The 14,296-nt window shown below is 42.1% G+C and overlaps 2 protein-coding genes across 4 annotated transcripts in view; both read right to left on the bottom strand.

Moving 5' to 3' along the window:
• Positions 1-14,296, bottom strand: part of LOC132710122 (uncharacterized) — an 84,931-nt gene that overhangs the window by 2,905 nt on the left and 67,730 nt on the right. The gene's annotated exons all lie outside the window — the stretch shown is intronic.
• LOC132710128 (uncharacterized) lies at positions 5,321-10,351 on the bottom strand. Its single transcript, XM_060685597.2, has 2 exons — positions 10,187-10,351; positions 5,321-9,951 (listed from the first exon to the last, which is right to left on the bottom strand). The coding sequence occupies exon 2, from the start codon at positions 9,938-9,940 to the stop codon at positions 7,628-7,630; it is 2,313 nt and encodes a 770-aa protein (XP_060541580.2). The 5' UTR covers positions 9,941-9,951; positions 10,187-10,351; the 3' UTR covers positions 5,321-7,627.

The raw sequence follows: 14,296 nt of genomic DNA, 5'->3' as shown, positions 1-14,296 counted from the left end.
CTAGAAATGGGAGACTTTCAGTCAACTCACTGCAGCGCCAAAAAAGCTGTTTTAAAAACAATATAACACATAAAAACATGGAAAATGAAAACAAAGAAAAGCCAGGCGCCAATCCATGCCACCTTCTCCTTGTCTGATCTCCCAGCGCCTGGGGAAAAGCCGGGTGTTGAAGGCTGAAAGGCTGGAGGCCCTTTGAGAATCTGGCTCGTATCTCACAAAGCTTCCTTGGCCTTAGAGAGTCCCTTTAGCAGTTTCTGCTGGAAGACAAGGGGACCTTTGAGAGAATCCAACTGACAAGAGTTTCTGATGTCTGGGGAGGGTCTTACATGGTATGGACAGTTCACACCCCCAACAATGGAGGCCAAATTAGCCCTAGATTCAGCCACAGCACACTTGCTTCAATTAGGCACTGAGTGGGATGACTATTTAAAGGCAACTTATTAGAATATTGTAGCAAAGACATTTCCCTTAATGAAAAGAGGGAATCTAGGACACAGAATCGGGTTTCTTTTTATACTCCACACAATAGAAAAAGTTGGGATATTCGAATAGAATAGAATAGAATTTTTTATTGGCCAAGTGTGATGGGACACACAAGGAATTTGTCTTGGTGCATATGCTCTCAGTGTACATAAAAGAAAAGATATGTTCATCAAGAATCATAAAGATAATTTTCCATTTAAGATACATTAATAATGTAGTTTATTCAGGTTGAAATGGAGCTTAGTTATGTAGCATGAAGCTGTATATTCTGCAATATTTACATTTTGGGTAAACTCATTCAATGAATGCAAGCACCGCAAGCTGAAATAACATGCACTGTATTGATACATCCACAGAGTTTCACAGTAACCATGAGATAACTCATAAAGCAAGGGCAGGAATATTCCTTTTCCCCATTTTTCTTCAAATATACTGTACATAGACTACAAACTGTATGATTGTTTGAAGAGAAATGCATCTGTACCCTCAGCCTCTAAGTGTGAGGGGGAAGGGCAAGCAGTAAAAATGGAAGTGAAACCTTCTAAGCAGCTTATAAATATAACATTAAAGAGCACCTGTCATTTCACATCCATCATGGCAGGGACAATAGAAAAAGTCCTTTATTATTCAGCCTGAGAAAATCCCTTATTTGGCAGTTATTATTAACCCTTCTTTACTCAATTGAAGAAAAGATAAATAAATAATTCCTCTTATTCGAATTGTTATAATTATATCATTATTCTGATGTTTTGTACATACACTGAGAGCTTGTGAACTCGAGACAAATTCCTTGTGTGTCTATTCGCAGTTGGCGAAAATAAAAATTCAATTCAGTTCAATTCCTGAGATACAGTCTGGGACTGTAAATTTAAAGGCAATTTATTAGAATATTGTAGCAAAGAGATTTCCCTTAATGAAAAGAGGGAATCGAGGACACAGAATCGGGTTTCATTTTATACTCCATACAATAGAAAAAGTACAAAATAAGAGTTGATTGCATGGAAGAAATAAGGGTGGATAAAAATTGATTAAAAAAATAAATAAATCATAATTTTGATTTAAATGGGATTTTTTTGTTGTTTTTTTATTGAAAAAGTTTTTCAAATACAGATTTTCCCCCTTCCCCCCCTCCCTAACCCCCCTCCCCCTCCCCTCCCCACATGGCTTCTCCAAGATGAAATCCAAATTAAAATCACATTATATAATACTTTACCACCCTTTTACACCACCCCCTATGTGCTAAACATTTCTTCCTAACATTATTATAATGTCCCCTGTATGCTATACATTTCAAAACAGCATTCGGCTATAAAACTATGTAATAGAGCCTAATTTGGCATTTATTCTACTCATAATCTACCCATTTCCTCCATATACATATATCTCTTAATTCAAATCTTTTAAGTATATTAATATCTAAACATAACATCCCTTTTCCTAAACTAAGCAATCAATAACCTAACCTATCACCTTGTACCATATCAATTTTATTTCACCCACTTTCCTACAGGTCTACCATACATAATATATTTAATGTCTTTATTCTTCTGCCCGTATCACTAAAAGATATTTCCATATATAAATAAAACCCCCGAGTGACTTTATATTTATATTCCATATAGTATCTTCTGTAATGTCTTTTGTCTAGATTATTAATTCCAACAACCACGTTAGGGTAACAACCAGATCATCTGCATGCCCCTATTCCATAGTTCTCTTGCCTTATAGCTCAACGTATGCGTAGTCCATCTTTCATAGAGTCCATAATAGAAAGTTCCAGTCCGCTCAATCACAGGCCATCTTCCACAGCCCAAAACACCAGCACTGCAGAGATCTGTTATTCTTCTCAAAATATATAATTTGCCTCCCGTTATATTTTCATGTATCTGCCTTCTATAAGTCCCGCTTATTATGTTCAATAGTCTCTTAAATAACTGGCATTAGTCTGTTGGCTGAAAATTTATCACAAATTTTATAATCCATTTTCAAAAAAAAAATAAAAAAAATTTTTGTTTAAAATTTTTTAGTTTTGTAGAACCTGCTTCTTCTTTTCTTAACTTGTTGTGGCTTAGATCTCCACCATGGTTGCCTTTCTAAGACTTGTATGTTATCTGATTGAATTACATGCTGGTCTTTAACTTGGTAAGACATCCAATCAAGATCCAAAGCCGCTTCTCTTGTATTTATAGGTGATCCGGCTATAGCCTCTGAGGGAGAATCCAAAAGCGGCTCATCCAAAAAGATTATAATCAATATCTTGAATTGAACCCAGAAACAAACTGGCACCCAATGCAGCTCGTGCAGCAAAGTTATGAAATGCACCATTCTTTGGGTGCTCAAGATTGTGTTTGCAGCCACATTCTGTTACCAGCTAAACCTTCCAGATATTTTTCAAGGATAGCCCCATGTAGAGCCCATTGCAATAATTCAAAGGAGAGATAGTCCAAACAGGAGATACACGGAGGATAATGGGGAGTTATAATTGAAAATACCAGACATGCTAGAAAATGACCAAGGTTTTAAAAGCTCTGAGTTTAATTCTCCTCAATAGAAGATAATATTTGTGTCTCAGGGTTGAACTGTGCGGTACTTGGTGCTCTCTGAGCTTGGTTGTTTTTAATTCTCATCATTTTCCATGTTTAAAAGCCAGCCCAGATGGTAAAAGCATCTTTCTGCCTGAATTGCTAGAGCTGTTGCTAATCAAACCAGATTATATTGGTTTATGCACACCAAGGCAGCTTCCGGACTGCCTGCACTTCCACACTGCATCTGTGTATCCCTCCACCAATTTGATAGAAGTGGGCTTTCTCTGCACAAACCCCTTTCATTAGCTCTGTTAAGGGTGACTTTAAATGCTGAGGGCCATAAACAGCTGCATTCCACAGCTGCAAAGCAATTTTAGGAAGTAAAAGGCCATCATTTCTGTGTCACACTCTGACCTGGGCTCAGTAAAAGTCAGTCCAGAGAAAAGCACACACCAAACCTCACTCCACAACTCGGGGATGAATCAAATAGCACTGCAAAATTGACAGTGGGCACTGGAAAACGCCCACATTCAAACTCTGCCCCTGTGAAATGTAGCTACAACTAAACCAATTACATAACAGGAACAGGGAGATCTTGCAGAGACGATTACAGATATGAAGATTACGGATGACGTTTTAGATGGGAAGAATGTTCTCAGATACCAGGGGGCGAAGCTGAGAGGGAAGATCAAGCAGAATTGAGGTTGCTTTATAAAATACTGCTTCGCTGCCTCCCATCCCCAAAACTGAAGTTTTCTGCCCAAAAGCACATTTCGACAACAGGAAGTGGTGACTTTCCTCCTGCACGTTGCAATCTCTTTAATCACAAAGACATAATTCCAAGCATGATGGTTATTAAAGATGCAACAGGCAAAAGGGGATTTAATGAATTCATCTTCCACAGGGATGGAAGATGGCAGGTGGAGGTGGCAGGCAGCAGAAGAAAGGAGAGCTAGTCCATTGAAAAGGATATGAGCAATGGGGGTGCGGAAATAAAACAGGGATTGCTGAAGCAATTAAGTAAATAAAGGTACGTCTATGTGAAATCCCCTTGAAGAAATATAAAAGTGTTTGCACCTTTTTTTTTTCCTGTTTAGCAGGTATGCTGTAACTTCCAAGGGTTGCTAAGCAACTGATCATAAGTCAAGGACTAGCTGAATAATACTTTAAGACTGAGAGACAAGCTATTCAAAACAGACCGCACATCATTCATTCATTGAATTCGCTGCCATGAAAAGCAGTTACTCTATAGATAGCTTTGAAAGGGTAGATTAAATCACAGAACCTCCGTATTACTTAAAAGCACTCTATCCCTGAGTTTTAGCAACTAGGATGCCACTGTAGAAGAGCTGGTTCCTTTCTGTCCATTTTTTGGGACTGTTCTAAGAGGCAGATAAGAAGGACATTGAGAAGAACAGAAGCTTTTGAAGCTCAAACCCACACAGGCCTTGAAATTCTCCCCAAAACTTAAGACAAATGGTATTCACATAAATTTTGGTCCTGAAAGCTATGAAAAGTACCAGGTTCAGAAGAACTACTAAAATGAGTGCTCTAAGTAGGTCTGGCTATAAGGCCTCTCTTGGAGGCATCCAGAGGGATCTGGCAGGTTGACTGTGTTGGAAATAGTCGTATCTTGTGCACACAGAGCCCAACCTCATAACTTAAGATATCTTTATTTATTTAATAGATTTATACGGCGGCTGCCCATTCCGGCTGCTCACAACAGCAATTAAGAAAAAAAAAACAATGAAAGGAATAAAAGCAAAAACCTGGCACTTCACCTACCCTTCTCTAATGCTTCCAATGAAACTATCACCAGGCTCCAACCTCACTCTGTCCCAATGCTTGGAAAGAGTCAGCCCTCTAGGTCCTCCCAGGAGGTTAAAGGGGGGATGGGGCTGTCGAATCGTAAAGGAAGGACACTCCAACGGCAAGGACTGTGATGGAAGAGGCAGGCTTCCTAGGTTCTGCTAGATGGCAACATTTAAGGGGGAAAAAACCCAGAATGCACCCATAATTTTCAACCTGATGTGATAGGCAGAGAGGGAAAGGCAGTTTCAAATATGATCTTATCCCATGCCATGTCAGGATTCAAAGGGGACAACCAGCATCCTGAATTGCAACTGGAAGCCAATGTAGTTCACAAACAGCAGTGTAATATGGGTGAAACAAGGGGCACTGCGTGCTATGCCACATTCTAGACTAGTTATAAAATCAAGAGCAGCTCTATCTAGGGTTTATTGTAGTAGTCTAGGCAGGAAGTGATCAAGAATAGAATAGAATAGAATAGAATAGAATAGAATAGAATAGAATAGAATAGAATAGAATTATTTATTTATTGATCAAGTGTGATTGGACACACAAGGAATTTGTCTTTGGTGCATATGCTCTCAGTGTACATAAAGAGAATAAAATACATACATCAAGAATAAAAAGATACAAGACTTAGTAATAGTCAAGGTTACTAATAAGCTATCAAATCGTACTAGGAAACAAATAAAAACAATATAAACTGAAAGATACAAGAGACATGGTTATAGTAATAAGTGGAAAGAGATACTAGTAAGGAAGAGAAGAATAATAGTAATACAGTCTTAGTAAATTATTTGACAGTGTTGTGGTAATTAATTGTTAAGCAGAGTGATCAAGGCATGACTGATTATGAACAAGGCCTCTTGGTCCAGGAATAAGTATGGTATAACTGGCATGCAAGAGAGATGCAAAGCCCCCTCCCCAGGTATGGCTGTCTCCTGCTCTTTGAGCAGAAGCTGCAAGTCCAGGAGAGTCCTCAGATTGTGCACCAGTGCAAGTCAGAGATAACACATCACTAGATCTTGAGATAGGAGTAAAAACCCAAGGGGTTGGTTGAGTCAGAGCTGGTTCCTCCCCATCACAACCTCTAGGCCCGTGATGGCGAACCTATGGCACGTGTGCCACAGGAGGCACCCAGAGCCATATGGGTGGGCACACAAGCGTTGCCCTAGCTCAGCTCCGTCATGAATGCGCGGGCCGGCCAGCTGAGTTTTGGGCCTCCGGAGGGCCTCCAGGGGGGTGGGGAAGGCTGTTTTCGCCCTCTCCAGGCTCCAAGAAAGCCTCTGGAACCTGGGGAGGGCGGAAAACAGGCCTACCAGGCCCACCATGTTATTTTTGTTATTTTTTATCAAATTTATTTTAATAAAATACTTTTGGGATAAAAATCCCATTGGGATTTCTATTCTATTCTATGCTCTGCTCTGCTCTGCTATGCTATTCAAATAGCATAGCATAGCATAGCATAGCATAGCATAGCATAGCATAGCATAGCATAGCATAGCATAGCATAGGAGTTTTTTATTGGCCAAGTGTGATTGGACACACAAGGAATTTGTCTTGGTGCATATACTGTCAGCGTACATAAAAGAAAAGATACGTTCATCAAGAATCATAAAGATAATTTTCCATTTAAGATACATTAATAATTTAGTTTATTCAGGTTGAAATGGAGCTTAGTTATGTAGCATGAAGCTGTATATTCTGCAATATTTACATTTCTGCTAAACTCATTCAATGAATCCAAGCACCGCAAGCTGAAATAACATGCACTGCATTGATACATCCACAGAGTTTCACAGTAACCATGAGATAACTCATAAAGCAAAGGGCAGGAATATTCCTTTTCCCCATTTTTCTTCAAATATACTGTATGTAGACTGCAAACTGTATGATTGTTTGGAAAGAAATGCATCTGTACCCTCAGCCTCTAAGTGTGAGGGGGAAGGGCAAGCAGTAAAAATGGAAGTGAAACCTTCTAAGCAGCTTATAAATATAACATTAAAGAGCACCTGTCATTTCAGATCCATCATGGCAGGGCCTGTGAGAGGGCATCCACTCACCTGCTGCCAGCCACGTCCCTCACCTGGTTGTGTCACTGATGCATCACCAGCCGCCCTATTAAAATGAATGGGACTGTCGGCGAGTCAACAGTGGCTCAGAGGAGGAGCTGGTGCGGGACAGACATGACAGTTGTTTTTAAAAAATTATGATTTAAAAAGTTGATTTAAATCTTTTTAATAGCGGTTTACATAATGATTTAAATTGACATGATTTAAATCAACGTGATTTAAATGAAATCCACCTTGGAAGAAATCATCCTGCTCAATTACAGTTATATCAGAGACATGGACAGTAACAACCCATAATATTAAGCATAACCACTGAAATGAGCCTTGCATTAAAAGAACATTCACATGGCATCATGCGTCTCTGTTGTGAAAAGGTACAATTTCAGCCAGTTGTACAATCTAGCATGTACAATTGAAAAAGTCCTTTATTATTCAGCCTGAGAAAGTCCCTTATTTGGCAGTTATTATTTACCCTTATTGTCTTCTTTAATCATTTGGAGTAAAGAGCAATAATTCCTCTTATTGGAATTATTATAATGATGATGAATATGCACTAGGTGAATTCCTAGGGTGTCTATTCACACTTAGCCAAATTAAATATATAATTCAATTCCCGAGATACACCGTGACTGAAGATCTTCTCACACTCAGGTGTGTTTATGATTTTTCTCCCACGTGAATTCTTTGGTGTCGATTGAGGCTACTATGCTCAATATAGCTCTTTCCACACTCCAGGCATTAATGTGGTTTTTCTCCTGAGTGGATCCTCTGATGCTGGGAAAGTTGTCCTTTCTGACTGAAACTCTTTCCACACTCCAGACATTTATGTGGTTTTTCTCCTGTGTGGATCCTTTGATGTCTATAAAGAGTTTCTCTCCTAATGAAGCTCTTTCCACAATCAAGACATTTATGTGGGTTTTCTCCTGAGTGGATCATTTGATGCTTGGAAAGTTGTCCTTTCTGACTGAAGCACTTTCCACACTCCAGGCACTGATACGGTTTCTCTTCTGAATGGATTCTTTGATGCATGTAAAGATTTCCTCTCTGATTGAAGCTCTTTCCACACTCCAGACATTTATGTGGTTTTTCTCCTGTGTGGATTCTTTGATGTATGTGCAGACTTCCTCTCCTACTGAAGCTCTTTCCACACTCAAGGCATTTATGTGGTTTCTCTCCTGTGTGGATCCTTTGATGTCTATAAAGAGTTCCTCTCCTACTGAAGCTCTTTCCACAATCAAGACATTTATGTGGTTTTTCTCCTGAGTGGATCATTTGATGCTTGGAAAGTTGTCCTTTCTGACTGAAACTCTCTCCACACTCCAGGCACTGATACGGTTTCTCTCCCCAGTGGATTTTTTGATGCAGGTAAAGATTTCTTTTCCGAGTGAAACTCTTTCCACACTCCAGGCATTTATGTGGTTTTTCTCCTGTGTGAATTGTTTGATGTTCATACAGAGTTTCTCTCCTACTGAAGCTCTTTCCACACTCCAGACATTTATGTGGTTTTTCTCCTGAATGGATTGTTTGATGCTGGGAAAGTTGTTCTTTCTGACTGAAGCTCTTTCCACACTCCAGACATTTATGTGGTTTCTCTCCTGAATGGATTCTTTCATGTCTGTGCAGACTTCCTCTCCTACTGAAGCTCTTTCCACAATCAAGACATTTATGTGGTTTTTCTCCTGAATGGATTGTTTGATGCTGGGAAAGTTTTCTTCTGTGACTGAAGCTCTTTCCACACTCCAGGCATTTATGTGGTTTTTCTCCTGTGTGAATTGTTTGATGTTCATACAGAGTTTCTCTCCTACTGAAGCTCTTTCCACAATCAAGACATTTATGTGGTTTTTCTCCTGAATGGATTGTTTGATGCTGGGAAAGTTGTTCTTTCTGACTGAAACTCTTTCCACACTCCAGACATTTATGTGGTTTCTCTCCTGAATGGATTCTTTCATGTCTGTGCAGACTTCCTCTCCTACTGAAGCTCTTTCCACAATCAAGACATTTATGTGGTTTCTCTCCTGTGTGGATTGTTTGATGAATGTAAAGATTTCCTCTCTGATTGAAGCTCTTTCCACACTCAAGGCATTTATGTGGTTTCTCTCCTGTGTGGATCCTTTGATGTCTATAAAGAGTTCCTCTCCAATTGAAGCTCTTTCCACAATCAAGACATTTATGTGGTTTTTCTCCTGAATGGATTGTTTGATGCTGGGAAAGTTGTCCTCTCTGACTGAAACTCTTTCCACACTCCAGGCACTGATAAGGTTTCTCTCCCCAGTGGATTTTTTGATGCACGTAAAGATTTCCTCTCCGAGTGAAACTCTTTCCACACTCCAGGCATTTATGTGGTTTTTCTCCTGTGTGAATTGTTTGATGAATGTAAAGATTTCCTCTCTGACTGAAACTCTTTCCACACTCCCAGCACTGATACGGTTTCTCTCCTGAATGGATTCTTTCATGTCTGTGCAGACTTCCTCTCCTACTGAAGCTCTTTCCACAATCAAGGTATTTATGTGGTTTCTCTCCCCAGTGGATCCTTTGATGTGTATAAAGGTTGCTCCTCCAACTGAAGCTCTTTCCACACACCAGGCACTTATGAGGTTTTTCTACCCAATGGATCCTTTGATGTTTATAAAGATGTCCCCTCTGACTGAAGCTCTTTCCACACTGAAAGCATTTATGAGGTTTTTCTCCTATGTGGATCCTTAAATGACTTTCAAGATGGCCAATTGTTTTGAAGGATTTTCCGCATTCGGGGCATTGATGTTTCCTTCCTCCCTCCTGGATCCTTCGGGGCATTGGGGGTCTTCCGAAGGAGCCTCTGCCCTCCAGGCCCGTCTTGGAGTCTCCGCCCATTTCCTCCTCCCTGCAATGCTCTCCAGGCAGCCGCCTTTCCCGGGCTCCCCCTGGGCTCCTTCCTCCTGCAGCCCCAGAGCCCCCCGGCCTTTCCCCGCTGTCTCCCGGGAAGCCGCTCTGGGACAGGGCAGGGCTGCTCCGCGGGGCCTCCTCTCCTCCTCCTCCTCTCGGCCGGGGCCTCTTTCCTGCATCCGCCGCCATCCTCCGTCCTCCTGCAGGGGAGAAAGAGAAGAGGGTCACGGCTGCCTCCCATTCCCCACAGCGTAGGCCCAGGCCCAGGCCCCTGCCTCCCACGGGCCTCTTGGGCATTCTCCAGGCGGACACGGCCTCCTTCCCATCATCCCGCCTCCCTCCCCCCCGCCCCCAGACTAGGCCTCAGGCTCCCAAGCCTCCCTTCTCCAGAGAGACCCTCCCAGACTTCAATTCCCTGCATCCCCTGTGCCAAACCTGCATTAAATGGCCTCCTCTGTCGCTGATTCAGGCAGCTTCCCTCTTTGCCCGTTTTGTTTCTGGAAGTGGAGGCTTCACGCCCTTTTCTCTCCACTAGTTCCGCCTTTTCCTTTGGAGGATCCGCCCCTCGGAGTCCTCCTGCCCAATGCCGACATCCCGAGCGCGACCAATCAGCGTCCTTCTTCCTGCAACAAGGCAGATGGTGCCTGCGCAGTGCCGCCGGTTATTACGGTCCGGGGCGGAGGTGGGACGGAGGGGGGGGGGAGGATTCATATCAGCCCATGAAGGGCAGTCAGTTGGGTCTCTTGTGGGACCTTCGGAGACCCTGAGTTTGAATCAGCCGCTCTTTGTGTCCTGCATTCTTTCTTTTCATTGAGGGAAATCTCTTTGCTACAATATTCTAACAAATTGCCTTTGAATGCTCCTCCCACTCAGATCCTCATTGGAGCAATTGTGCTGTGGCTGAATCTATTGCTAATTTGAACTTTATTGTTGGGGTTGTTGAAGAGCTTCTCCCTGTCATTGTTTGATATAATCTATGTGGATTTCCCAAATGTGGGGACCTATTAAGACCATCCCCAAGCATCTGAAGCTCTCAGTTGGATTCCCTGAATGGTCCCCTTGTCTTCCAGCAGAAACCCCTACAAGGGACTCTCTAAGGCCAAGGAAGCTTTGTGAGATATGAGCCATATTCTTAAAAAGCCCCCACCCTTTTAGCCTTTAAACCCCTGGCTTTTCCCCAGGCGCTGGGAGGTCAGACAATGAGAAGGTGACATGGATTAGCACCAGGTTTTTGTTTGATGGTTTTTTTTAATTACATTTTAATTACATTTTAATTTATTTTATTTTTATTACAGTGGGGGGGAGATGGGAAGGGAGGGGCTCCCTTTGAACTTTAGGGTCCGGTCTTCCCCCTCCCCCCACCTCCATATTGAGGCCAGTGGAGGTCAGGGGCTCTTCTGGGGCTGCAGCCTTATACCAGTCCATGAAGGGCAGACAGTTGGGTCTATTCTGGGACCTTAGGAGACCCTGAGTTTGAATCAGCCGCTCTTTCAGTCCAGCCCACCTCACAGGGTTGTTGTTGGGGGAAGAGAGGAGGAAGCTGTGCTGGACGTGAGGGGGGAGGGGCTCCTGGGGGCTTCTCTTCTTGCAGACGTTTCATTGCCCAAACTAACATCATCTTTGCTAGAAGGGAGAGAGACCCCTCATGGCAACCCTCAGCTACAAATATTCCCCTTCATTTTCTTGGATTTGTTCTCCACCTTATCAGTAAAAGTAAGAAAGGCAGGTTGCAAATAAATAACTATACTCTCTCCATGTGACTCTCTCAAGTGTGTTTCTCAGCAGCATCAACTATTTGATCCAGGACAATTCTTGTTCCTAGGTAGAAGAACTAGGAATTCCTGCACAAAAGCTGAGCAGCTCCAGTTAAAGAGGACTGGAGGCTCCGAATCTCCTGCCAATGGTTCCTGCTGGTGAATTTCCTCATAGAAATCAATAGCTCATTTTTGGAAAAAGGAAACAAAATCGTGCAATTTTGATAGGATCCAAGTTGGTTTCTTTCTGGGTCCCTTTAACTGCTGGATCCCTCAACATTTGGAACTTGGCCAAAAGAGGGTCATGTGCTTTGGGGGTTCAGCATCATTAAGCTGTAAGGTCCCAAAATATACTTGAGTCACCAGAATGCCAGAGAGACTCAAGACGAGGCTTGCAAAAAAAAGCAGATTTTATTTATGGCCAAAAACAAAATACTGGGTGGGACTATATCCGGAACATACAGATACAATGCATGTGAGGAGATAGGCACCCCTTGGGGAAGGTATGGCGTCCTTTTACACCCTCAGAGACATCAGCTTAGTCCCCAATTCTGGCCTCCTAGTTTAGCTTTGTGTATTCCTTGTTGCCCTGCAAGGGAATAGAAGCCTCCCAATTAGCCTTATCTCTTCCTTTGTTCTCCCAATTGCTCATTTGGCCCCCTGGGCTGCAGGGAACAGATCAAAGGTGGAAGTTAGGGCTGAAGTGTAAATTATCCCTCGGATGATGATGTCTGCAGTTCCAGCTGAGATGCCTACCATGCTCTTAGATGGCAGGAGAAAAACAGGAAGAAGATGGATATGGGTTCAGATCAAATGGCAGGAACAAATGTTTGACAAATACCAGATACATTGCAGAGGCCTAATAACAGAATGTGTTTGTTACAGGAGATACATGAAGGCATAATATATGTGATACAAATGCAAAGGCATATATGTATTACAGGAACCTCATGGTTACAGAATCTGGAATACCAGTATATCATATTCTAGTATTCTTTATTATATCCTTATTATTTTTTCCCTTCAAAGCTATGCAATATTTTGTTTTGATAGAACTCATTCAAGGGAAACAGGATTTTGTCCTGGATTGCTGTATTACTTTGGGATTCAGAAAAAGATGCCTCACCTAAGCAGAAATAATGGAGGGAGCTCACCTGGGATGATGGAAAAAAGCACAAAACAACATGGCAACACAAAGGGTGTGATGAGAAGTTTATCCAGAGCTACATTAATGAGTGGAGCTTCCATGTCATCATATTCAACGTGTATCATCATTTTCTTAGTACATAATTATTTATTTATTTATTTTTATTAAATTTGTATACCGCCCTTCTCCTAGTGGACTCAGGGCGGTGCACAGCCAAGTAAAAAACATCCAATACAAAATTTAAAATTTAAAAATTTAAAAGAATTATACCCATTGGCCGAAAATTTAAGAACCTTACTACTAAAACCCATTAAACAATTAAAAATCTAATATCTCAAAAACGGCGGGGGGGGGGGTTCACGCCAGCCCTGCTTGATGGAAGAGAAAAGTTTTGAGGGCATGGCGAAAAGCCCGGAGATCTGAAATCCTTCGTATCTCCGGGGGCAAATCGTTCCAGAGGGCGGGGGCTGCCACAGAGAAGGCCCTCCCCCTGGGGGTCGCCAACGACATTGCCTGGCTGACAGCACCCTGAGGAGTCCCTCTCTGTAGGAGCGTACTGGCCGGTGGGAGGCTATCGGTGGCAGAAGGCGGTCCCGCAAATACCCAGGTCCGATGCCATGGAGCGCTTTAAAGGTGGTAATTATCTTTCTTCTTACATTTGAATTTAATGTATTGTGAATTTAATGTATGAAATAAACATATTTCCCCCATATTTCTTATTTTTACATTGCCTATTGTCTATATTCAGTCTCTATCCATTGATAAAATTTCCCCCATATGCTGTAACACTCAGATTCTTCCTTCCCACTAATTGCTAATGTTAATCTATTCACTTTTGCACATTCTAATATTTTCTTAATTAGCTCTCCCTTTGTAGGAATTTTTTCTGCTTTCCAATTTTATTTATTTTATTTATTTATTAGTTCAATTTATATGCCGCCCTTCTCCAAAGACTCAGGGCAGCTTACAATGCACTATAGCAATAGCCTTCCTTCCAATTTTTTTAACAACCAGTTCTGTGGGTGTGGCTTAGTTGGGGGTGTGTGGCTTGGTGATCATGTGACTGGGTGGGTGTGGCTAGCTGGTCATGTGACCGGGTAGGCATGGCTACCTGGTCATGTGACCGGGTAGGCGTGGCTATATGCATAGGGACTACTCAGAGGGCTGAAAAAAGTCATTTCTAACTGATCCTCGCACTTTGACTGGTCCTCGCACTTATGACCATCCTCACATTTATGTCCGTTGCATTCTTAACAACTTCTCTTCACCACGGTGACAAGATAGGGCGCAAAACGTAAAATGTGAGGACAGTCGTAAGTTCAAGGACTGGTCAAAAGTGCGAGCACCTGTCAAAAATACCTTTTTCAGCCCTCTGAGTAGTCCATATACACATAGGGTCTACCCAGAGGGCTGAAAAAAGTGATTTCTGACAGGTCCTTGCACTTTTGACCAGTCCTCGCACTTATGACCTTCCTCACATTTATGTCCGTTGCGGCATTCTTAACAACCGTGTCAGTCATTTCATCACTACTTCTCTTCACCACAGTGACAAGATAGGTAAAAGGTAAAAGGTAAAATGTGAGGGCAGTCGTAAGAGCCTTGATAGTACAATGGTCTAAGCACCCTGTTATTAACACAGCTGCC

This window comes from Pantherophis guttatus, chromosome 16, assembly GCF_059756535.1.
Source record: "Pantherophis guttatus breed Tessera chromosome 16, ASM5975653v1, whole genome shotgun sequence".
Taxonomy (NCBI): Eukaryota; Metazoa; Chordata; class Lepidosauria; order Squamata; family Colubridae; genus Pantherophis; species Pantherophis guttatus.
The sequence above is the reverse complement of the archived record's forward strand: the minus strand, read 5'-3'. Positions and strand labels throughout refer to the sequence as shown.

Coding starts and splice junctions, on each gene's coding strand:
- LOC132710128 (XM_060685597.2), bottom strand. CDS start 9,940: ATGGCGGCGGATGCAGGAAAGAGGCCCCGGCCGAGAGGAGGAGGAGGA.